The 26,923-nt window shown below is 38.1% G+C and overlaps 1 protein-coding gene across 1 annotated transcript; it reads left to right on the top strand.

The window, feature by feature from the left end:
• The first annotated feature begins 4,426 nt into the window (after positions 1 to 4,426).
• Positions 4,427 to 25,838, top strand: LOC126832618 (serum paraoxonase/arylesterase 2-like). Its single transcript, XM_056103247.1, has 7 exons — positions 4,427 to 4,436; positions 20,265 to 20,287; positions 20,838 to 21,036; positions 22,061 to 22,187; positions 23,125 to 23,329; positions 25,144 to 25,278; positions 25,668 to 25,838. Exons 1-7 carry the CDS (start codon positions 4,427 to 4,429, stop codon positions 25,836 to 25,838), a joined length of 870 nt encoding a protein of 289 aa, XP_055959222.1.
• The last annotated feature ends 1,085 nt before the right edge of the window (positions 25,839 to 26,923 follow it).

Below are 26,923 nucleotides of genomic sequence, written 5' to 3'. Positions count from 1 at the left end.
TGTATATAACATTTAAGGCGTAAAGAAAGACCTGCAATAGGCAGATTTAGCTCTTGAATAATGTATCTTTAAAATCCAATATTGGCCAATATCAACCAATATTTATGTTGTTATCTTGCCGTGAAATTATGGTATCCTAATATCTAAGACATAATGAAAATGTTAAAATCATTACACGAGTACTGTATTATTTATATGGTTTCGGATGCCATTTGTAATGATCAGGGAAAACATATCCTACAAGTCAATGCAAAAGTAATTAGTAAAACGAACGACAACATAATAATAAAAATACGTGTAGAATGGACTAAGTGGTTCAATCTGGACTGTTCACTTACGTACTTCATAATTGATTAGAATTTACAATAAAAAATGAATAAATTGAATATAAAGCACTTTATATACATACATATTTCATTAATAATATGTGCTTTTAGATCCGTTTTCGTCTATGTTAAGCAGGGCAGTAAGTAGCTCCGAGCAACGAGGGGGCGGGAAGTGTTCTCGAGGGGTGCACTAACATTGACGGACAATGTATATATTTTTTATGGTCGAAAATTTTTTCACAGGGGGGGGGGGGGGGCGAAACTTTTTCCGGGGGAGGGGGGGCTAAATATAACTCTGGCCCTTACTTCGTGTGTGACACCGTAGGAATAATGGGTGATCTGGATCCATTTAGGTGTTAGTAAATCTGATTTACTGGACAGCCTTTGTTTGTCAGTGATTATTATTTGTGGTCCAATGTTGGGGCATTGGTTAAACTAGGACATTATATTATTTATTATTATTGTGCGCACTTCCATATAACATGTTCAAGGGCACTTAACAAAGTGACAGTGTAATCATAAATAAACAAGAAGATTGTGGACATGCTAACGATTGTATACAGAGCCTGTTAAAAGCCTGATTAAATAATGTGTTTTAAGTTATTTTTTTAAAAGAATATAGGGATGTACAACATCTTAAACTAAATGGTAGATTATTCCCTAAAACAGGTGCTTGATAATTTAAAGAGCGCTGACCAAAGAGACTAGTTGATGCATGTGGAATTAACCGAGTGACGTTTTTCATTTCGTCAGATCCTCGAGTAGGCTGAAATCACAATCGTGCATAGGCGAAATAAACAAACGACCAAATGATGTCATCATTTTACTCTGAGGGTGGACTAAAAGCTCATTCCGTCATTCCGTTTAATTCAGCAAACAGAACGATGTGCACAACTATTACTACGAAACGTTGACTGTACTTACCAATACCCGGATCATAAAATCTTGAACATTCCCCCTCGTCAGTTGTATCACATATATACACACTACCTGTTTTATTAGCCCCACTTTCGGTATCATCATTTGGCGCCCCTACTAACAATCTGAAACAATAGATAAACAATAAGTAGCATATCCATTAGTACTGGAGAGTGGGGTTAGGTGAGGTGTAGACATGCTAACGTGTAGATTGATCTGTTATCTGTATGGACGACAGTTTCCCATTATTTATTATATACCACGTATATGCAAACTCCTCAAACGAAAGGAATTTACCATTTGGGATATTTTGCGCCAAATTCTCTAGGGTATTCCAGAAAGGGTAATCATAACCTTCCTCGGACACGAAACCTCTCGCTTCCTGGGAAGTTAGGCTGGACCGGGATTTCATATATCGAAGGGTATTGGGATTAAGAGTCATCAGCCTTCTTCCAGTGGGAAACAAAATGAAATGCAGTTTAACGCCCTACTGTTCTGCACCAACTTGGCTAATGAAGACGGGTACATGCCAAACAGTGTGCTATTAGACATTTTGCGGACAGCGGTGCTACGATCGACGGTTATATCACATTCTACCTGCCAAGGGATCTACTACGTGCACGCCAATGTCTACACGGACCTGTGCGTTGTCCCATATCGGACCATCTCTCCTTCATCCCTGACCATGGCGTACTTTCTCGACCAAAGCAGGGGTCGAACACAGGTCCTCCAGCTTAGCGAACCAACGTTTTATACACTGAGCCACCGTGGCTCCCGCCTTGTCAGTGGGTGGAAGGTCTTCTGGTTTGGATGGGACAAAAAAAAACTAGTATATGTAGGGTTATTTTGAAACTAAGATATATGCGCGCTCTGAGTTCGGAAATCGGAGAATGTACAAAACCCCCATTGGTGAATTAATTACCTAGACAATTGTGGATTTACATTATGTGGACACGGAACATTAACCATTATTATGGGTGTGCCACGCCCATTTTAGCGCTGTTGGATGATGTTGAATCTCGGGGATCTTGAGCGTCGTACAGCGCTATTTATCTCCACCCTCACCATCATCTTGATCACCATTATTATCTTCATTATTATTAATAATAATATTATTATTAGTAGAAGTAGTATTCGTGTTGGTATTGTATTGGTATTATTATTGTATTAGTATCGGTCTTCTCATTAGTATATTAAACATTAGAGATTTTACTAGAATGTAAAATACCTTACACAAAATGATATCTCCCGAAGAGTTGCGTAATCAGCTTCCATATTGGTATTTTTCTGTGCCAAAAGTTTGTGGGGTTCCAATTTTTCAAGAGAGAACTTTTTTATTCGTTGGGATAACTAGTTGTGCAATGGATTTTATTTAATGAAATGAAATGAGGTTTAACGTCCTACTGTTCTGCTCCGACTGGGCTAATGAAGACGAATTTATTTAAGGAGAGTTGATTTCAAATACACAGGTAAGTTTATAAAAACCAAAGTTCAGTAGTTTGTTCATAATCAAAGAAATCCGTTTAAAAGTTACGATGATTCAGACAGTAGTGTTAGTATTATGATTAGTATTACATGTAGTATAAGTATTATCAAATCACTTTTAACACTTACCTTATACCATCTTGGTTTCTTGTTAGGACTGTTGTATATCCAAAATAGCTTCTTTTTGGTCCATTAAATATTCTGGCATGTTCCGTGTCAATATTATAAGATAAAACACTCCAAAAACACAAGGAAGGTATACACACAATTATAAAACTTAAATTGGTGAATAGTTTGACATCCATGATGGCCGTATTCTATTTGCAGTTAAATAGTTTAATTAAGCAATCATAATTAAATTATTATTCTACATCACCCGATGTTAGTTCATCGTATCTATGAAATACGGTGTTAAACGAAGTCAGCAGTACATATCACGTGACCTGATTTCCTAAGCGTGCTGGAGTTTAAACATCCGTCTCTAAAGTAGTAGCTTTTAGCCGAATTTCTTAAAGACCCAAATTAATGCAGCATACACCGTTTCTACCACATTTACGAGGGCTTGTTGTGGATTTTAAAGACATATTACAAGGTAATGAAATATACGCCCTCGAGGTAGCCAACAAGGGTTGTCGCATATTTTTTCGTATTTTGAAAACATTTGTGATTAGGAGTAACAACCTATAAGTAATTATCAGATATCGCTAGAATTTGTTTGACTTCTAGTTCTGCCCTATACTAACCTTTACTACACAAAACACTTAAATCAAGGGCCATAACTCTGGAAGTGATTATGGAAATTACTGAAAGAGAACGACGTACCGACGGACGGACGTACGGCTGCACGGGGGGGGGGGCAACAATATTACCAATATTTAAAACACAATTAACATTTTATCTTTATGAACAGTTTAGAGCACACAGAGAGGTATGCAACAGTAATGTATTGTTTACTTATGAAAGCAAGATTAACTTTGAAAAGTTTGTAATAGACCATGTGTTAATTTCCAATAATCTACTTTAGATACAAATGAAAAAATAAGATTTAAGGACTATGAATTAAGAACTAAGAATTAAGAACACTGAATAAAGAGCTGTTTGGTCTTCCATAAGGAATGACATCCAGTCCAATGTAATATATAAATGCCAGAATAGTAAATGTTGCAATAATCATGTTATAGGGTACAAAGAGATTCATATTGCTATTATATAATCACCTGAAACATAACCAGTTCATAAAGTATGAACCAGGGTCTTATTTAGTACATCTAGTGTTTATGTTAACGTCTTCATTAGTCCTTGTTTTTCTTTAAACGATTCCGACAATTATCGCGGTATCATCGGTAAGATGTTTGATTGGATATTATTAGATCGCCATAAAAGATGTGTTTCTTAGTCCCGACTTACAATATGGTTTGAAAAGTTCCTATTCAACTACACACTATTCCTTTATCATTGATGAGACAATTCAGTATTACAATCGCCAATCGGAATCATTCTGATATCCTGGTTTGTCTAATTGATGCCAGTAAGGCATTCGATCGGATCAACTTTATTAAGCTCCTAAAATGACTAAATCAGAGAGAATTACGCCCCTTACAGCGGCCAGATGTTTGCTGAACATGAACATTAATCAGAAAATTAGAATAAGCTATAGGGAAATTATACCACAACAACATTCAATGCAAACTGTTTCAATGGCATTTAGTAATTGAATGTGTCCAATGGTGTAAAACAGGGAGGTGTTCTATTTCCAATATTGTTAACTATTTATCTTGATGAATTGCTGGGGGGTTGGATGGCCGAATGGTTAGCACGTGCGTGCTGTATCACAAAGCCTGTCATTGAGTCAACTCTCGTGGTTTCGAATCCCCGGTTGTACATGGCAAGGAGTAGGGTCGCCCGTCCAACCTCGTGGGTTTTCTCCGGGTCCTCCGGTTTCCTCCCACTGCTAAAGACCCCTACGCGCAAGCGAATTATTGAAATAAAATTAAAAAATCATATGTTAGTTCTGAAATGACCTAGTTTGTGTCGAGTGGACGTTAAACCCCATTTCTCTCTCTTTCTCTCTCTGATGAATTGCCAGTAAGGTGTAGTAAAAGTAAAATTGGTTGTTCCATGGGGCATGTGTATGTCGGAGCAATAGCTTATGCCGATGGGGGGTTGGATGGCTAAATGGTTAGCGTGCGCGCTGTATCGTAAAGTCTGTCATTGAGTCGACTGGCGTGGTTTCGAATCACCGGTTGTACGTGACAAGGGGTAGGGTCGCCTGTCCAACCTCGTGGGTTTTCTCCAGGTCCTCCGGTTTCCTCCCACTGCTAAAGACACCTACGCGCAAGCGAATTATTGAAATAAAATTAAACCATATGTTAGTCCCGAAATGACCTAGTTTGTGTCGAGTGGACGTTAAACCCCATTTCTCTCTCTCTCTCTCTCTCTCTCTCTCTCTCTCTCTCTCTCTCTCGCTTATGCCGATGATGAGTAGGGAGACCCTGGTTAAGCTACTTAATATTGCAAAAGAGTATAAAGTAAAATTCGATCCTGATGAGACTAAACTTCTTGTTTTTCCTGCAAAACAAAATTATACTGTTGATGTAAAAAATGTTTAGATTATAGTAAACTCTCTTATAACCTCACGTTTAGATTATTGTAACTCTCTATTAGTTGGCCTTCCTGCTACAACACTATACCCCTTTAAACTTATACACAATAAAGCAGCAAGAATTGTGTCATTAAACCCATCACGCTACCCTATTACCCCAGTTTTAAAGCAGCTTCACTGGCTCCCTATTCCCTTTAGGATTGATTTTAAAGTTCTCTGTCTCACTTATTTATCTTTACATTGTCCAGGATCGCCAGTCTATCTCCGTGATATTTTATCAAAGTACGAACCCTCAAGCCAACTACGTTCAGTAAACCAACATCTCCTCAACATTCCAAAATCCAAACCTCTTTTTAGTGAATGTTCTTTCTCAGTGGCAGCTCCTAAACGTTGGAATGATATGTCCATCACCACAAAAACTAGCCCAACTTTCAGTATTTTAAAAAGAATCTTAAAACAGAGTTATTTATTAAAACTATTAATTGATTATAAGTTTATTTAGCTCTTAACATGTTTTAGCCTGTTTGAAAAATATATTTTGATATACTTTTACATGTCCTGATATACTTTTACATGTCTTTAATATGTTTTATAAGTTTACTGAAATACTTTTACTTGTCTTTTATGATATCTTATAAGTTTAATAATTTACTTTTACATGTCTATTTTATGTTGTAAAAGCGCCATAGAGCAGCTTTTTCCAGCTGGATTTTGGCGCTATATAAGTTTAATAAATTATTATTATTATTATTATTACATTGATGGTAGATTCGTAGACATCGGCAGAGCTTCGGGATTCGCTAAAGCGAGCTCGAGATACTGCAACTGGGCCAGATGAAATACACTACCAAATTCTTAAACATTTACCTTTTTCCACTCTCTTAATTTTACTGGATCTTTTTAACCGGATTTGGGTTGATGGGAAATTCCCCCCTTCGTGGCATGAAGCCACAATAATTCCCATCCCTAAACCCGGTAAAGATCATACGAATCCTACCAACTATCGTCCGATCGCTTTAACTAGCTGTATTTGCAAAACCATGGAGAGATTGATCAATCGAAGGCTTGTTTGGTACCTAGAGTCCAACAACCTCATTACTGACCTCCAATGTGGATTTAGGTCCCAAAGGAGCACTCTTGATCATCTCGTTCGATTTGAAACGTTCGTCAGGGATGCTTTCATCCAGAAGCAACATTTAGTTGCAATATTTTTTGATCTGGAGAAAGCATATGATACAACGTGGAAACACGGTATCATGCGCGACCTCCATAACCTCGGCCTACGAGGTCGCTTACCTATCTTCATTAAAAATTTCCTGGAAGATAGGTCATTTAAGGTACGACTGGGATCAATATTCTCTGACCCATTTCCTCAGGAAATGGGAGTTCCACAGGGAAGTATTTTATCTCCAACATTGTTTGCAATTAAAATTAATACTATCCCAGCGTGCCTTAAACCAGGTACAAACGGCGCTCTTTATGTTGATGACTTTCAGATGTGCTATGGTTCTACAGACATGCGGATAATCGAACGTAAGTTGCAGCTTTGTTTGAATTCACTTCAACAATGGGCAACCGAAAATGGATTTCGTTTTTCGAAATCCAAGACTGTCTGCATGCATTGCTGTCAGAAACGAGGTTTGCATCCAGATCCAGAACTTTTTTTGGATGGCAACCGCCTTCCAGTTGTGGATGAAACCAAATTTCTGGGGCTGATATTTGATAAGAAATTATCATTTATCCCCCACATTAAAAGCCTAAAAAAGAAATGTCTGAAAGCCCTCAACATATTGAGAGTCTTATCAAATACTGACTGGGGAGCAGACCGTAAGGTCTTGCTCCGATTATATCGAGCTTTAATAAGATCAAAACTCGATTATGGGTGTATTGTGTATGGGTCTGCCCGCGAGTCTTATCTCAAAGAGCTCGACACCATACACAACCAGGGACTTAGAATCAGTTTAGGAGCATTTCGTACATCTCCAGTGGACAGTTTATACGTCGAGGCGCATGAGCCCTCATTGCACAACAGACGTGATAAACTGGCCCTGCAGTATGCTACGAAAATAGCATCACTTCCGAATCACATTTCATTTAACACCATATTTAGACCTCTTTATGAGCATTTGTATCTGGTGAAGACTAATGTTATTCCATCATTCGGTATTCGCATACAACCCCTTTTGTCTGAGGCTGGTATCAGCCTTGACAGTATTGCGAATACCCCTGTCTTTAGGACTCCATCGTGGGCTATATCTCCCCCAAAGATCGATTTCGATCTAACTCATCATAAAAAGAGAGATACTAGCTCTAAGGTGTTCCAATCTCTCTTTAGAGAGTTAAGGTCTAAGTATGGTGATTATGCTCCTATTTACACAGATGGTTCTAAAGATGGTGATCGGGTAGCCTCGGCTACCGTGACGCCATCTGAGACCATTTCTGTGTGTCTTCCACCTGCTGCTTCAATATTTACAGCTGAGCTCCAGGCCATTCTTCAGGCCTTGGAGTTCATACAATCCTCTTCATCTTTAAAGTATATCATCTTTACTGATTCTCTGTCCTCGCTTCAAGCAATTAACAACAAACAGCTTGAACACCCATTAGTAGCAGATGTTTATCATCTGCTATTATCATACGAGTACAACAGTAAAGACGTCGTCTTTTGCTGGCTCCCCAGTCACGTAGATATAAGGGGGAATGATCAAGCAGATTTTGCTGCCAAAGCTGCTTTAGATCTTCCCCAATCACCCTTTTTAATACCATATAAAGATTTTAATTCTTGTATAAATCATTTTATTTATGACCGCTGGCAACGGTCTTGGGATTTTGCAGGCACAAATAAACTTCATCACATTAAGCCTCTCCTAGGAGATTGGCCCAACTCCTATAGAACCAACAGGAGGGATGAAGTTGTTTTGTGTCGCTCTCGCATTGGTCATACTTTTTTAACTCATATTTTCATTTTGAAGCGAGAGCCTCAACCGGAATGTGTTCACTGTCATGTTCCTTTGACAGTGAAACACATCTTGATTGAGTGCAAACATCTCAAGAACATTAGATCTAAATATTACCGTTGCCAGTCAGTACGTCAGCTATTTGCTCAACCGGAGCTATATGACAAAGTGCTAACATTTTTAAAAGAGACAAACTTTTATAATCAATTTTAATTGTATATATTTAATCATGTATATCGTTTTAAATATTTATATATGTAAAAGATTTGTTATATTTATTTTTAATTAATATATTTTCTGTGATATTGTTTTTATTTACATATATAAATTCATTTATGTGATATTGTTTTAATTTGTCTCAGATTCACCATATGTTTGGCGCAATATAGCCCGGTTGGAGCTGACGTGCCATAAAACCATATTTCATTCATTCATTCATTCGTAGACATCGTCAAATCAGAACTTCACTTTGGTAATACACTTACTTGTAAAGCTAAAGATGAGTTAATTGAAATGTGCATACGTAAATTTATTTTAAGGTTAATATCACTCTTAAAAGATTTAAGTCAAAGAGAAATTTACAATATCCGTAATAGCTGCTACCATCACGTCAAGACACTGTTTTAGTAGCCAAATAGGACTGGGATCTAGAGTGCACGATGCTGATGCCGATGCTTTGACGATCTTATTTATATCTAGATTAGATTCGGTTCTAAATGTTGAGAGTTGCACGCCAGAGCTAGTGTTCCTATCCTTAGAGTCAGCGAGTGGAATTGTTCCAAGACCTGATCGTATGAAAAAATTTGAAAAAAATTAGCAAAATCATTTGCCAAAACTTCATAGCCCCGATTTACTTGGGGAATATGTTCTCGGCCTGGCCCGTTTTTATTTAGGAAATGAAATGAAATGAAATGGGGTTTCACGCCCTACTGTTCTGCTCCTAAACTGTGCTAATGAAGACGGGCATACGCCATACAGTGTGCTATGAGAGAAAATTTGACCGGGCAGCGGCGCTACGTCCTACTCTTATATCGAATTCCAACTGCCAAGGGATCTTTTACGTGCACGCCAATGTGTACCCGAGATCTCGGTTTTTCGTACCATCCGAACGACTAGACAGCTGTCCTTGTCAGGTTTTATTTAGGATTTTATTGATAATCTTGTGAACTTCATGGGTATTACCACTATTGTCAAGAATATTGTTCATAACATGACAACGTTTTGCATTTCTTATTGTAGTGTTAGTCTCATTTTTACATTTTATATATATATATATATTTGTCTGTTTTTCCGCTTTTCGTTTCTTCTGAATTTCATTATTAAACCAATTTCTATTTGATCTGTATCTTTAAGTTAACACAAATTAAAAGAATCAGAAATTTTGATTTCAAAGGATTTGTCAATGAGCTGAAAATAGAGCGTGTATCTGTTATCCCTCTCTACTTTGGTCCGTTATATATATGGACAACTCATGTTTTTCCATTTTTTAAGCCACTTCTCTTTTCTTCAAATCTTCGTTACGCATCTACCGTAGTAATGATCTCCGTGTTAATAATATATTTGGAATGTGTTTCACCAGTTCTATAAATGAAAATGAAATGAAATGGGTTTTAACGTCCTACTGTTCTGCTCCTATACTGGGCTAATGAAGACGGGCATACGCCATACAGTGTGCTATGAGGGAAATTTTGCCCGGGCAGCGGCACTATCGCCTACTCTTATATCGAATTCCAACTGCCAAGGGATCTTTTACGTTCATTCCAATGTTTACACGGGACCTCGGTTTTTCGTCTCATCCGAAGGACTAGACAGCTGTCCTTGTCAGGCCCTCCGTCCTGCTTCACTGACAAGGGGAGACCACGTCGGCCAATGCAGGGATCGAACACCCGACCTCCAGGCTAGCGAGCCAGCGCCTTACCCACCTAGCCACCGTGGCTCCCTTAACCAGTTCTATCATATATGTAATATTGGCTGACACCAATATTGTCATTTAATAATCAAAGGACGTTCTGATCTTACACTGAACATTCTTATCCGTATGGAAACAGGAAAACACAGAATTCCTCGCTGGCTAAACGGAGCTACGATCGAGTAGGAAGTCTGGGTCTTTGTGTAGTAGAATAGCCATGACGCTCACGCCGGAAATATTTGTTGGCTGTATCTGATAAGAAATGTATGAAATGACGCGAATTTGTGGTGAACCCTATGTGTGTTATTAGTATGGTGACGACTGTGTGAGAGGATGATGAAGACGCGTATTAATGTTCCAAAAATAATTTCTTATCGCTTTCCTTCAGTATAAATTGGAGAATTAGAGATTACCGGTGTCGATGGTGTGTGGGTTGCGGATAACGATGGTGAATTACTGATAGACTATGAATCAGTATCTAAATTTGACGCTATGTTAATTCATGTTGTCGATGATGTATCTATTCCTAAATACAGTTCATAATTTAGATTGTTGAAGGGTCACTATTGTTATCTTCCCGTTGGTGGCAAAATGCTTTTTATTTCATACAATCAAAGGATGAATAAACTACTAGAATGAACAATTTCAGAAGCCCCGTAGCAGATTATTGCGGATGCACCAGATGCGCCAGCCTCCGACCAAAATTTCTTTTTGAAAATCACAAACAATAAAACTGGAAGAAAACACCGAATCCGGGGAGATACCTTAATATAAACCTCCTGAGGCAGGACCCACAGGTCCAGTGGAGGTGTCACCAGTAGAATATAAGGACCCCCAAGTCAAAGAAAAGGGGCGGGTTTGTTTTATGGGAGTTTGTTTATGTTTAGTGCGCTAGTATTCTTTCTCCGCTCAAGTGCGAATCGTACATCCCTTGCGTTCCACTGGGTTGTTGACCGAAAAAGATCATCGGGATTTTGTACCGGTATGGCTACCCCTTGCAGGACGGATCAGAAAAACGTTTGAACAGAACCTTTTGAATTAAAGGACAATGTTGGTGTCAGTCAATAATACATGTGACAGAACTGGTTTAACACATTCCAAATATAATATTAACATAGAAATCATAGCCACGGTAGATGCTTAGCGAAGATTTGAAGAAAGGGGAAGTCACGCAAGGAAAATCCTTATATATAAGAGCAATAACAAACGATATCTGTTCAAAATCATAACAATCCATAAAATGAACTGGCTGTCACAATCGAGATAAGAGCTAGGAATATAGAAAAGGTCCGGTTTGATTAATTTTCTATAAACTACTTTAAAACGTTGAAGCGATAATTATAGTTTATTCCGGTAGCCTTATAAATAAGCTAAAGTCATATTATTAATTTTTTACAATTTCTTCTGTCTCCGCGACGTGAATCACAAATCGCGAGAAAACTAGAAAAACAGAAAAAAATCCGTGCATTTTTTTTGTTTTTATTCATTATCTACGCATAGGCGTACGAGCCAGGGGGGCGGGGGGGGGGGCAGCTGCCATCCTAACTTTCGGGCAAACTGACTTTTCGGGTAGACGGGTAAAGTGAAAAAAAAAGTGCCCGAAATCTAATAAAACACTAATTTTACGGGTTGAAATAGCAGTAAAACGCGTTTGTAGCCGTCATATTTTCCAAAATTTTCTTGGGGGGGGGGGGGGGCATACAACGTAAGCTTCGATTCTTCGCCTCTCGAAGAAAACCGGCGACGCTGTCTGTAAGCTTGAAATTTTTTCGGGCATTTCTAGTTTTGCTTCCCTTACTGTCATCGAACCCTAATAAAACACTAATTTTACTTTTATTTTAATTGAATACCACGAATTTGTACTGAGTTGACTATGGATTAAAACATTTGTCTGGAGCCACTCTACTTTGTGCGACATTTTTCGGGCATCGATTATTATTTGTGAATGCAGCTGCGTCAGTCTGATTGGATGGTTGGAATTCAGAATGGGATTTCGGTTACAAAACTATTGGATACTTTTGGAGTTGCTGAGGCCCCATACCCCGCGACGATCGATTGATTGGTTGTTTGGAATTCGGCTCAACCAGGCAGGCTATAATGGACCAAATTTAAGTTGCTGTATTCACAGGCTGGAATAGCTGGAAAACGCGTTTGCGGCAGTTAAATTTTCAAAATTTTCTCCCAAAGGTCCCGTCTCCGTGGACTGTGAACTATTGATCTTTTGATTGGAATTCGAGCCAGCCATCTTAATTAGCCTATATTAGACCACTTTGAAGTTTCTTTGTTCACGGGCTGAAATAGCAGGAAAACGTGTTTGCAGCCGTCAAGTATTCCAAAATTTTCTTGGGGAGAGGGGGAGATCCACACAACGTAAGCTCCGATTTTTCGCCTCTCGAGGAAGAGTGGAAGACCGCGCCGCTGTCTGTAAACCCGAAATTTTTTCGGGCATTTCGGGTTCCTGCCCCCCTAATTGTCATCGATCCCGTTTGCCTATGTATCTACGTACATATTTTAAGCAATAATTACAGTTTATTCCGATACAAGCATGTACACAATGGTATATTATTACAATGACATGTGAATTATAATTCTACAGGCCACACCACGTAGATTACAAATAAAAATTCTGCGTTCGTCTAAGAACGTGATCTTTATTCCATTTACCATCAACTACAAAAACAATTGCAAACTTGTAACCTATCCAAATGGAATTCCAGGCATGATTTCAAAATTTTTCGTGGGTGTGGTAGTTCAGAAAATTTTTAGTATGCAAGCTTCTCAATCTGATCCTATTTCTTCACAACACTATATAAGCTCTGGAAGAGTTGTTATATAACATGCGTTCTAGTTTATGTGAGGAATTAGCCAATGAAACGGTATGTTGCGGCGAGTTCTAGGCGTCCTCTCTACGGAACTGTGGGTAAACCCCTAGAAACGTCATAACGCTGATTGATTATTCCATGTCTGACGTCATAGGATCAAAAGCCGAATGTAGTGTGGGTCATCGAAAGTATAAAAAAAAACGAAGCGAAATATAGATCTGTATCTTAATCAGATTGGTCGGCTTCTGAAATTAACGTCAGATTATAAGTAGTGGTGTGAGCTGTGTACAAGGTAGGATACGCTTTCACTTTACAAAACATTTCGTGTTATCGGGGCCAGATCCTCGCATTCTCGCCCTCGACTTCCCGCCCTCGACTTCTCGACCTCGACTTCACGACTTTAATCTGGTCTACCCTCTGTTCGCTCCCACTCCCCTAAAGAATTTCGTATAATAAAATAAAATATTTGTGATATGCTTCGGTAATCAATAACTTTTACGGTGATTAAATCCCACATTCTCAGTCAGTCATCGACTTGCATGTTGTAGTTTCCCAGTGATTTCTTACCAAAATCACCCTGCTGTAAACCCACTAAGTGGGGTTGGTTGGCTGAATGGTTAGCGTCTGCGCGCTGTATCATAAAGTCTGTCATTGAGTCAACTGGCGTGGTTTCGATTACCCGGTTGTACCTGACAAGGAGTAGGATCGCCTGTCCAACCTCGTGTCCCACTGTTAAAGAACCCCTACGCGCAAGCGAATTATTGAAATAAAAAATTAAACCCATACGTTAGTCCCGAAATGACCTAGTTTGTGTCGAGTGGACGTTAAACCTAATTTCTCTCTCTCTCTCTATAAACCCACTGTATACAATAACACGTGAACCACTATGTTCCAATGTATACACGGGACCTCGGTTTTTCGTCTCATCCGAAGGACTATAGACAGCTGTCCTTGTCAGGCCCTCCGTCCTGCATCACTGACAAGGGGGAACCACGCCGGAAAATCTTGATAAACTTTCTCGGCCAATGCAGGGATCGAACACCCGACCTCCAGGCTAGCGAGCCAGCGTCTTACCCACTTAGCCACGTGATCCTCTATAGCACGTAAAAGATCCCTTGGCAGTTGGAATTCTATATAAGAGTAGGCCGTAGCGCCGCTGCCCGGGCAAAATTCCACTCATAGCACACTGCATGGCGTATGCCCGTCTTCATTAGCCCAGTTTAGAAGCAGAACAGTAGGACGTTAAACCCCATTTCATTTATGAAACAGTCCCAGACCGTATTTTCCCAATAGGGCTTACGCCTTCGCCGCTCCGAGGGGCCTTTACCCCAGCTTTGCCGCCTCCACCCACAGGTAGCTGGTCCGCAATTGCCACCACGTGGCGTATAACCCTCTTCATAATAGGGGGGGGGGGTTGGATGGCTGAATGGTTAGCGTGCGCGCGCTGTATCATAAAGTCTGTCATTGAGTCAACTGGCGTGGTTTCGAATCCCCGGTTGTACGTGACAAGGAGTAGGGTCGCCTGTCCAACCTCGTGGGTTTTCTCCGGGTCCTCCGGTTTCCTCCCACTGCTAAAGACCCCTATGCGCAAGCGAATTATTGAAATAAAATTAACCCATATGTTAGTCCCGAAATGACCTAGTTTGCGTCGAGTGGACGTTAAACCCAATTTCTCTCTCTCTCTCCCCTCTTCATAATAAGTGCATTTGGAGCAGAAAGTGGGACGTTTAACCCAATAGCATTACATTGCTATCCGTTTGATTTTACCCGTAACGCAATAAATCATGACAAAGCAGGAATACAAGGTCATTACTTCACAATAAATATAACTTCACGTTTACATTTCTATATTGCGTAACGATGAGTTGCAAAACGTATTCACTGTCTATATAAACACTGACTGTTTAATGCGATCCGCCCCTGCATTAATATATTTTACCATTAGTACACCTGAATTTAAAGTCACGTGTCAAGGTTTACATTTCTAACAAGTAACCATGAGTTGCAAAACTATGTACTGGCTATATAAACAGTGACTGTTTAATACAATCATTCTACTCTATATTATATTGTACCGTTAGTACACCTGGATTTAAAGAAATATTAGTTCATAGAAGGTAAGGACCAAATTCTCTTAAAGATGGATTTTATATTTATAATTTGACATATTTCTTCTTCTCTTAATTCTAGCCATTTGTTGTTAGTGAATCCAATTTAATAGGGCATTATGGAGCTGACTGGCAGTTCTCACTATAATAGTTAAAAACTAGATATTGTAAAGGGAATATGCTGAAAATTTCAGTCAAATTGCTCTACTCTGAATTAATATTTTAGCGATTGAATTTTAGGCCTAGCCTCGATTATCATTACTATAAAGTCGGTACGATAAAACACATAGTCTCGATTATTCATTTTTGGATTTAATCATCAATGAGCGTTGAGCAGCAGATCGGATTCAAATCCAGTGAAAATCAAACACACAGGACGGCATCGAGAGTTGATTAAGGTCTTTTCATGTTAATAAATGTCTAATTAATAGTTTAAAAATTTCAGGCCTAAAGAAAGACCTGCAATAGGCAGATTTAACTCTTGCATAGTGTGTATATAATTTTAATGACCCATGTCTATAGCTAAAATCCTACAATGCAGAATGTAACAACGTCAATCCCAAAAACAGAACGAAACTTATTTTGCTAATCATAGTCGGACAATATTTAATATTTCAGAGATTAATCCGCGTTAAAATGTACTCAGATGTACTCTAATCTTTAAAGGCTCAATACCACTCTTGTTGTAACTGAGTAATATGTCCCAATCTTTATTCTGGTCAACAAATTGTACTATTTTATAATATTCCAATTAATTGAGGATACAAATTTCATCTTAACACACCTAATTTAAAAAATTGGAAAAATTCAACTAATTGATTTGAAAAGCCTAACGTAAACGTTTTCAAATGTGACAAGGATTTAAAAATATTTTGGAGCCCTCTGGACAAGTAAAATAGGATGTAATGCATAATTTACACAACAGGTAGGACACTTAAACATCTAATACTTAGAATAAGGCTAATATTTTTTTTCTTGGAGCTGTCAAGCCAGCAAGAGTGTTATTGTCCCTTTAAGTGGCATTTAGCGATCGGCAAACACATTAACAGAACACAGGTTTTATGGGAAACAATCACTAGGTTTAACACTTAATTGCCACATCCCCATATTGACGTTGAACAAGTGGCATATAGCGATCATTGTGCTTAATAACGATAAGAGGATACTTTAGAATAAAACTAGTGATTGTATCCCATAATAACTGTGTTCTGTTAAATTTGTTCCTTTTAACGTTTTGTTAAAAAAATAATAAAATCAAAATATGAGCCGTACTTTGAATTCAAACCGTTAAATAATATACCCAACACTTATAGGTGGCGCTGACTTGTTTATATGGCCTGCAGAAGATGTCAATTCATCATACATGTTTGTTAATACTGAACAGAATTGGACCATTTAGGGCGGATATTCCTTTCAGAGATTCATTGTCTGCGGTATCACATCGGTGGAAGCGGACGTTAAATAAGGCTATTTCACACATTCAGAGATTCAACGTTCATAATGTTATGGTTCCCAGGGACTTCAAAATCAATCAAATGATGACCAGTGTAGATTTAATATTTCACCTTGTTCAATATTTCATGTTAATATCTACAGTTGTTTAACTATCGAATTCACTAGGTACATGTATGGTGGTAGGGGGCGGGGTCTTGTATGTTATTGGGTCAAGTACCGTGTGTTTCGATTCCGCGCTTGTACTGAGCAGGAATAGGGTCACCTGCCCAACCTCGTGGGTTTTCTCTGCCCCCCCCCCCTCTGTTAAAGATCCCTACTCGCAAGCGAATTATTGAAATAAAATTGAACCATGGGTTAGTCCCTAAATGACCTAGGTTGTGTCGAGTGGTCGTTAACCCCCCTTCTCTCTCTCTCTCTCTCTCTCTCTCTCTCTTTTTTTAACTATAAATTAGTCGATGGTATGAGGCGTATAGCATCGTCTCGGTTATAATTGGTTATAATTGTGCAATTACAGATACTTACACATTATCTACTTCCGACCCACTGTATTCTATGGTAAAGTCTAAATATTAAGGCCAACTGCAGAATTCGTCATAGTCGCGAGATTTTATAATTTCACTGACAGTCATAATATTTGTTTTGTTCTAATATTTATCTATTAAATAGACATACTGGGTAACAAAAGGACGACCATGACCTAGGTTGGCGGTCAGCCTATCTTGATATATAGCTCTGATCGATGGAAGTCTTTTTTTTTTTAGAATAAATGGTAAAAAATGAAAGTTGGAACTGTGATCATATTGATTGTGACGACATTGCTGCTGCTCGTCATACAACATTTAATCAAAGTTATGTAAGTACATTTTATATACCTGTACATACAGCAAATAGTGAGACAACTGGGCACAAGACAAGCAAAAATAAGGACAACCACACACCAGATTACTTGACACCAGACACAGTGGCAACCAAACACTGGATTAATTGACACAAAGCATAACGACAACCAAGCCCTAGATTAATTGACACAAGAAAAAGGACAGCCAAACACTAGAATATTTGACACCAAACACAAGACAACCAAACACTGGATTACTTGACATCAGACACAAGGACAACCAGACAACATATTACTTGACACTAGACATAAGAAAACCAAACACCATATTACCTGAAAACGGAAAACTAAACATATCATTATATAGAGAAACAACTAGACACCGAACAAATAAACCAGAGACAGCTAGACATCGGACAACTATACGAGGGACAACTAGACAACTAGAACAGAGACAGCTATACAACTAGACCAGAGACAACTAGACATCGAACAACCAGGCCAGGAACAACTAGACACCGGACAACTAGATCAGGGACAACTAGACACCGGACAACTAGACCCGAGACAGCTAGACACCGGACAACTAGACCAGGAACAGCTAGATACCGGACAACTAGATCTGAGACAGCTAGACATCGGACAGCTAAGCCAGGGACAACTAGATACCCGCCAACTAGGCCTGAGACAGCTAGACACCGGTCAACTAGACGTGAGGTATCTAGACATCGGACAACTCGGCCAGGGACAAATAGACACCGGACAACTAGGCCAGGGACAACTAGACACCGGACAACTAGATCTGAGACAGCTAGACACCGGTCAACTAGACTAGGGACAACTAGACACCGCAACTAGAACAGAGACAACTAGACACCAGAAAACTAGACCAGACAACTGACACCGGGTAACTAGACCAGAGACAATTAGAAACACCAGAAAATTATACACTGGGCGGGCAAGTACACAGCAGTACAGCAGGGCACTAGGCAACTAGAAACCGAAAAAACTTCAGATACCTAGAACCTGGGTACAAAAACACCAGATAACTCGAAATCACACACTGACATTAAAGGTGAATTCCAGATTTTGTTTACTTAATATACGGACCACCTGACCCAAATGAAAATAGCTGAATAGTACGTTCTCATTAGAATTAATATTTTGACGACCATAGTTCTTACAATTAGGACGACCATGCCATAAGCTATGTGGTATACAATTACCTTACAGAGGAGAATGTACCTCATAATAGCAGTATTTGTGAACAATGAGTTATTTTAAAATGGTACCTTATTTTTAGATGATGTAGTTCAACAGCTACAGTTGAAGATTACTATTATTTGATGTATATTTTATTTTAGATATTTGATGGGTTTTCATCTACATTATAATGAACATTACCCAGGACCATGTCAACCAGTTAAAGGAGTAGGTAATGCTTATTTGTGTGATGGTATTTTTAACCCATGTGTGTACTTGATAACACTGTGATCACTCTAGTCGACCGTATGGGACAAAAGAACGAGGTCCCGTATACACATTGATGTGTACGTAAAAGAGCCTCTGACGGTTGGGATTTGATATTAGATTTGGCAGTAGCGCTCTGTCCGAGATAAAATTCCCCTCATAGCACGCTGTATAGCGTATGCCCGCCTTTATTAGCCTAGTCGCTGCAGAACAGTAGGCCCTCGTGTTTTCGTCCCACCCCAACCACACTGTTTCTTGTCAAACCCCTTGTCCTGCACCAATGACAAGGGGAAATCACGTCGGAAAATCCCAAGGAACTTTGTTCACCAACGCCGGGAGTGAACCTGTGTCCCCCTGGCTAGAGGAGCGGCTTCCTACTCACTGATCCACCACGGCTCTACGTAATAAGCAGAGTCAACTACTTATATACCCCTCGCCCCACACCCACACCACCCCTTGTCAAAAACTAAAAATTGTTGCCCCTCTTAAGTTTGTACCTAGGCAACAGCATAGTTGTCCTGAATATGACACTGGTTCGGATATGTATCCTTATGTCGAATCCTTCTTACTAGGGCTGGTGAAAAATATCTATATAGCCGATAATCGTCTGCGACTGCGGGTACGGGAAAATATCGATATCGATATTCAGTTCTTGATATCGATACTAGTATAAAAAATAAAGGAGCTTTAATAAAATGAAATTAACGGAATGTTTTGTGTCGGAGAATCACCGCCATATAATTATTCAAAACACGCTAAAACTAAATAAAATAAAACCAAATACGAACAATCCAAACCACAAGACAGAATTAGAAGTCCTAAAACACACACTAAGGTACAAACACCGCGATGGTAATTTTACAACAATGACAATAATTTAAAATTAATTGTTCAGGGGAAATAACTCGATTTTAATTGAAATTTATTTATTGTTATAAGCGGCCGAGGAAAATTGTCAATAGCGATTGATAGCGGGCGCGGAAGCTGCGAATACTTTTTTGTTAATAACACCACCAGACCAGTTGTGAACGAAACAAACATTAAGAAAACAGAGTTTGCGGATCATAGGTTTTTTTTATAACCAATAAGACATTTAAATGCATTATTAGCATACAAACAGTTATTTCTTTTAACTTCAAATTTTCCGATAAATCGATACCGATTTTAAATATCGATATAGGCAACCATGTCGGCAATATCGATATTTAAAATCATCGTCATCGATCGGTCTCCCCCCGTATCCCAAATAGCGACTGGCCTCTTTCGACAGTTGTTATTGGATGTATTTAATGTAGCCCGAATAACTAGTAACACTGACATAATCTAATTATCGTCTTTTCTCAGGTCTGAGTTCAGAAGATTTCCACGTTTTTCCAGATGGATTAGCTTTTGTTACATCGGTAAATATTATATTTAATTGTTTTACAGAAGCCAAACGAACTTCATCATAATTTTATAGAAAGTTGGTTAATATTTTAATGCAGAAAAAAATCTGCAACCCAGCTAGTCATGGTAGTTTTTGTAAAATACAAATTTACACAAAGGCTATATCTACATTTTGGTGTGGGAGCCGCGGTTGCTCAGTGAATAAGATTCGGGATTTCAGCAGCACGTGATTTCCCCTTGTCAGAGTTGGAGGACGGAGGTCCAAGTAATGAACAGTTCCCAGTCGTTCGGATGGGACGAAAAACCGAGGTCCCATAAACACATAGGCATACACGATAAAGAACTCGAGACAGTTTGAATTCGAAATTAGAGTAGGCCGTAGCGGAACTGTCTTGGCAAAATGTTCCCCATAATGCACTGCATGGCGTATGCCCGTTTTCATTAGACCAGTCGGTGCAAAGAAATCAGACTTAAACCTTATTCCATTTTATATTTAGATGTGACGGGTGTCCAGAACCTCTCATACTACTCTCTGGTTATTTAAATTTTATTAATTTTTTGAAGGGATTTATTCTACAAAACGAATCGTCCACCAAATGGGCTTATATAAAGAAATATAATATCATTGGTAGAATGTATTTATTTGACTTCAACAAGAATAAAGCGGAAGTCGAGCAGCTGGAAGTCATTGGAAGTAATGGGGGATTTGATGTGTCCAGATTCTTACCTCACGGAATCAGTGGCTGGCAGGATGCTAAAACAGGTAAACAAATGAATGAATCAAATGGTGCTTATAATGCTCTGCTTCCTACTTCAACCGTGTTAATAAAGACGGTCATACGCCAGGCAGTGTGCGTTGGGGGTAAATTCATACTCCCCGCAGTGTTTCGTTTGATTAGAGCTAATATCCTACTACAAGAGAGGGATTTCCCGGGTCATTGCTTCAGGAATATGGGTAAATTGGGCCCCGGCAGTAATTGAATTCCAACTGGCAAAGTTTTTGTTTAAATTCCTTTTGTTTTTGCCTCTAGTCCTGCACCACTGAAAAGTGGAAACCACGCTGGAAAAGCAAGAGGAATGTTCTCAGTCAAGTATTACTAGTAATGATTAAGGTTTAACGAATGTTATATAGATATAGATATAAATACATGTAAGAGTATTCAAACGTTGCATGTAATAAACCAAGGGGTATTATATCCATAAAGTATTCAACCAGATTACTGATGGGGAATGTGAAATGCTTATAAGGACAAAGAAGTTATCGTACACATTTTTTGATTCATATTTCATTATCTAGATGAACTTTAGAACTTTTTCCAATATTACTGTTTGCATTAATTATATATATTGCTGTACATAGAAATGGACACAAATTGGTCGCAGCCATATAATAATGTACTATGAATGCGTATAAACTGATTCACATTCTATCATTTCTGTTTTTACTTAAATTTTCTAATCAGTTATGTTGGGCGAAATACGTCCAAATTAAATAACAGTCATTGGCGTCTGGTTATTCCAGTCGACAATGGTAGCATTCTCCTGTGGGAGCCGTTTGGCTTCATTCATCGAGTCGCTTCAATACAAATGGCACTCGGAAGCATTCTTGCACCCGATTTTCATTGTGTCTTAAATATTGGATATCAGAAGCTCACTCTTTCATGGTAAAATAATAACATCAATGTTGATTTAAATTGACCAATAAGTCGCATTTGCAGTGTCGTGGCCAGTGGATGATAATGGGTTAGAGACTTGCCTCCTTTAACATCAACTGCTTTTTGTTTTAGGAAAGAAAACGCTGTTTGTGGTGAATCATGAACGACTAGGGGTTGATTGTATTGAAAAGTTTGAATTTATTCCTGGGAAAAAGCAACTTAAACACGTTAAACGATATCGTGATGATACCATGCTACTGTAAGTAATATAGATCAACTTAAACATGTAACACGATATCGTGATGATACGATGTTACTGTAAGTAGTATAAACATATTAAACGATATCGTGATGATACGATGTTACTGTTAATTTTGTAGATAAGGAGGGGTGTCGTTTATCAACTTAATTAAAATTTCGTTTCGTTTTATTTTTCTGATTTTTACTCCTGCATTATAGTCTCGATCATTCCAGCCTAAATTATCTCCGACCCGATATAACGAATATTAGCGTGGACATAATAGAAGCCGATGAGTGATGATAACTACCTACCAGGCTATTCGCCAAAACGGTTTACGTAATAAGAAGTTTGTTTACCATTTTCCTCCCAATTAATCGTAATGGATACAAGAATCTCTCCAGACGATCTTTGACAGCGCATACCAATTAGCAATATTTTATTGTATTGTAGTCGAATTCGAGACAGCTTAGATTTAGGATGGGTTGATATCTAATTGTAGCATAACATAAAAAAATAAAATAAAACGAAAGTGGCATCAGATGTTAAAGATGCATTATGTAAAAGCCAAATCTACCTATTGCAGGTTTTTATTTTGGCTTCAAATTTTCTATAAATTATTATTTAGACATTTATTCACGTGTCAACTATCTAGACCAATGAATAGCGCCGATAAAAACGGATTAAAATATGATCGCCATTTAATGATTTACCTAAAAAATGGAGAGAAGATTAACAAGTACCGTTGCTACGATAATAAACAATCTTTATCAAAACTTCAAACAGTGATAAGGTCGCTCAGAAGAAAGTAATTTGAATGAAACTTTCAATGTGTTCATTTTGAATTATCTATTCTTGAACTATTATAGCAAGAACGGTCAACCCTTTATCTAAATCTTACATACTGCATCTTTGAGTACATTGGTATTAATGCCCTTTGTCGTATTGATTTTTTAAGTGTCAACGATGTACAAGTAACTGGAGAGAATAGTTTTTATTTTACCAATTTTGGCACTGGTCCAAGCCAACGTATGATGATGGTACAGATACTAGGCCGAACGTCGTGGAATACAGTGGTATATTTTGATGGTAAAACATACAGAGTGGTATTAGATGGCATGGCTATGTCAAATGGGTTATATATGTCTAATGACGGAAGGCAAGTTAGATTTTAATATCGGTTTAAGATTCAACAAATGAAATGAAATGGAGTTTAACGTCCCACTTTTCTGCACCGACTGGGATAATGAAGATGGGCTGCCTACTATTATTTCGACCTCCGACTGCCAGTGGTTCTTTTACTTGCACGCCAATGTGTACACGGGGCCTCGCTCTTTCATCACATGCGGAAAATCCCGAGATTGGACAGGCAACCCTACATCTTGTACCATACAAGCAGGGAATTGAAACCACGCCACTTGACTCAGTGACAGACCTTGTGGTTTTACGCGAACGAGTTAACCATTCAGCACCCCGCCCATTACTTTAGTAAGGTGGGATTTCTAGGAAACGCAGTGCATAGTTGAACTACGCTAAATTTGCTATATTAAAAAAGAAAGCGAAAAAGATTCTTAATATTTTCCATAATCAGTTATTATTCGATTGATATAATCGGTTATTATTTGATTGATGTAATCGGTTATTATTCGATTGATGTAGTCGGTTACCATTCGATTTATGTAATCGGTTATCATTTGATTTATGTAAACGGCTATTGTTTCTTTGACATAATCGGTTATTGTTTAGTTATCGTAAATTTATACCTGGTAATACTTTGTCTTGGGAACGTCAGATCCGTTAGGATGCACAACTGGTGACTTCTCCTTGTGAATACACTAACTTGTCTTTTTTGCATTTAAGGACCTTAAGTTTGGTAAAGTGACTATTATTTATTGACGTTATAAGAATTAGATATACTTGTTTAAATATGTTGATGATGATAGGCAGGAATCTGTATGATTTAATGAAACAGATCCAAATTATCTAGATATCTCCTGTGAAATAACTGAAAGAAGCCATCTTTGTAGGTTTGTGTATGTGTGTAATTTTTTGAATAAAGAGATCATCGTAGCTGAAAGGCAACCCAATGACGATTTGATTATAAAACAGGTACGTTGTAATTAACATACTAATAGATATCATTGCTGGACTAGAATATGACATGTCTTTATTCCATTAATGCCCTTATACTTAGGGCCTGAAAACTGACAACCGTACCCTTTGTGATGTAAAAGACTAGGCAGGAAACAGCTAGCTTAATAACAGACCTTACGATCTGCAGCGCATGTGTCAGAAAACTCGTACACCAACAATGCACACATATTAGGATATTCAGTTATTCAGAAATGCAATGTAAAGTAATCTATTACTTTATGCACAGTTACTCTTCGGGTAGTCATATTATTCGAAACAATCGTAATTGGTATTATTTGATTGATGTAATCGGTTAATATTCGATTGATGTAATCGGTTATCATTGAATTTATGTAATAGGTTATTATTCGATTGATGTAATCGATTATTATTCAGTTGATGTAATCGGTTATTTTCTCATTGACATAATAGGTTATTGATCGATTGATGTTATCGGTTATTATTCGATTTATGTAGTCATTTATTATTCGATTGACGTAATCAGTTATTATTCGATAGACGTAATCGCTTATTATTCGATTGACTTGATAGGTTAGTATTCGATTGACTTGATGGGTTAATATTCAATTGCCATAATCGGTGTTTATTCGATTGACATAATCGGTTATTATTCCAATGATGTAATCGGTTATTATTTCGATTGACATAATCAGTTATTATTCGATTGATATAATCGGTTAATGTTCAGTTATCGTAAATTTATACCTAAATTTTACTTTCGAAAACTGAAAATTGTACATACATATATTCATGTGCTGAGTCATCAGAAAAATGAATTCGAGTAATGGCATTTTTAATATCTTTGATCGATTATGTATTTTAGGTTTATGCAGTCAACTCGTTTCCTGACAATGTAGTCGTAGATATGAAAACAGGGCATTTATATGTCGGATCTCATCCTATTCAACACATCTTAGCCAACCATATCAATGATCCCGAAATTAAAACCCCTTCACAGGTAACAAAACCATAATAATGCTAACAAAATGATATAAACCAAGAAATAAAATAGAATTTACATATTTTACATATTTTACATTTAAATGAAGTCAATGAGGCAGACCAGCATTAACCATTAAATTATAGTCTCTTTCTCTCTCTCTCTCTTTTGAATGTGTCTAGTGGACGTTAAACTCTCTCTCGTTTGCGTTGAATTGACATTACCTCCTCCCTCTCTCTCTCTAGTTTGTGTCTAGTGGACGTTAAACTCTCTCTCTCTCTCTCTCTCTCTCTCTCTCTCTCTCTCTCCAGAATAAGCATTGCCGTCAACATGGGAAATTAATTGTGGTGGTATGCCTACATTTACTCACCAGTTAACTCCCTTTATTTTCTGTTACTTTCTCGCAGGTTTTGAAGTTAGATGTAAAAGATGGGTATATAATTAGAACGAGAGAACTTCTGTATGATGATGGTCATGTATTATCAGGTTCTTCGACTGCTGTTATATACAATAATAAATTACTAGTAGGATCCATTATAGACAAACTAATAATATGTGACGTCAACGTTCCCATTTAAGGTCAAGGTCAAAATATAGGTTTTAATGAGAATTGATCTGTTGTAATATCGATTAGCGATGAAATAAGATATGTATGATTGAATTATGTATCCGTTTATTTGTCTAATTTTTATGTATTTTGTTGGCAGCCGTTGATCAAAGTTATATCCCAAATTATAGATGTAGATAGATACCCACAAGGGGTTGGGTTCGGCCCCCGTTATAGACCGAGGAGAACCTTAAGGATTTATCAAGTCGCGTTCTCCGTTCGGGGCTGACAAGGAAAGAAAAGTCCACTGGTGATCATATTGGTGTGCACGTTTAAAGAGCCTTAGCAGACGGAGTTCTATTTCATTCCAGTTGATACGAAAAACAAATCTACAAATGAAATTGAATTAACAGTTTCTGATTGTAGTAATTCTATACCTTGTTGGCTTTTGAAAGTTTACGGGGGGGGGGGAGGGACGTGGCTGATTGGTTAGCACTTGAGCGCTGTATCGTAAGGTCTGTCATTGAGTCAACTGGCGTGGTTTCGATTCCCCGGATGTACGTGAAAAGGAGTAAGGTCGCCTGTCGGGGGTTTTCTCCGGGTCCTCCGGTTTTCTCCCACTGCTAAAAAACCCTACGCGCGAGCGAATTATTGAAATAAAATTAAACCATATGTTAGTCCCGAAATGACCTAGTTTGTCTCGAGTGGACGTTAAACCCTATTTCTCTCTATCTCTCTCTTGAATGTTAACGGAGAGCGCGAAGATTTAATACAAACAGAATTGTAATTAAACAGGGTCTAATGATAGTCTTTAACGTTATGTAAGTATTTGCCATTCGTGGATAATGCTTTTGTTTTAGAATGATATCGAAAAATCGAAGGAAAACTCACTAAGTAGGAGAAGTTACCCCGCGTCACGTCTATTCGCGGATTGGAACTTACACTGCACATATTTTCAATAATCAAAATTCGCCGATTTTAGATTGAGTTTAGTGCACGCAATAATTGTGGATTATTTACTTTAGATTGGGTATGTGTGTTTTATTTGTATTTGTATATGTTGTATTGTATTCTACTGTAATATTTTACATTGTGTTTGAACATGTTGTATTACAT

The sequence above is a fragment of the Patella vulgata genome, chromosome 9, assembly GCF_932274485.2.
Source record: "Patella vulgata chromosome 9, xgPatVulg1.2, whole genome shotgun sequence".
Taxonomy (NCBI): domain Eukaryota; kingdom Metazoa; phylum Mollusca; class Gastropoda; family Patellidae; genus Patella; species Patella vulgata.
Note: the sequence above shows the minus strand (reverse complement) of the source record. Positions and strands in the feature narration are given on the sequence as shown.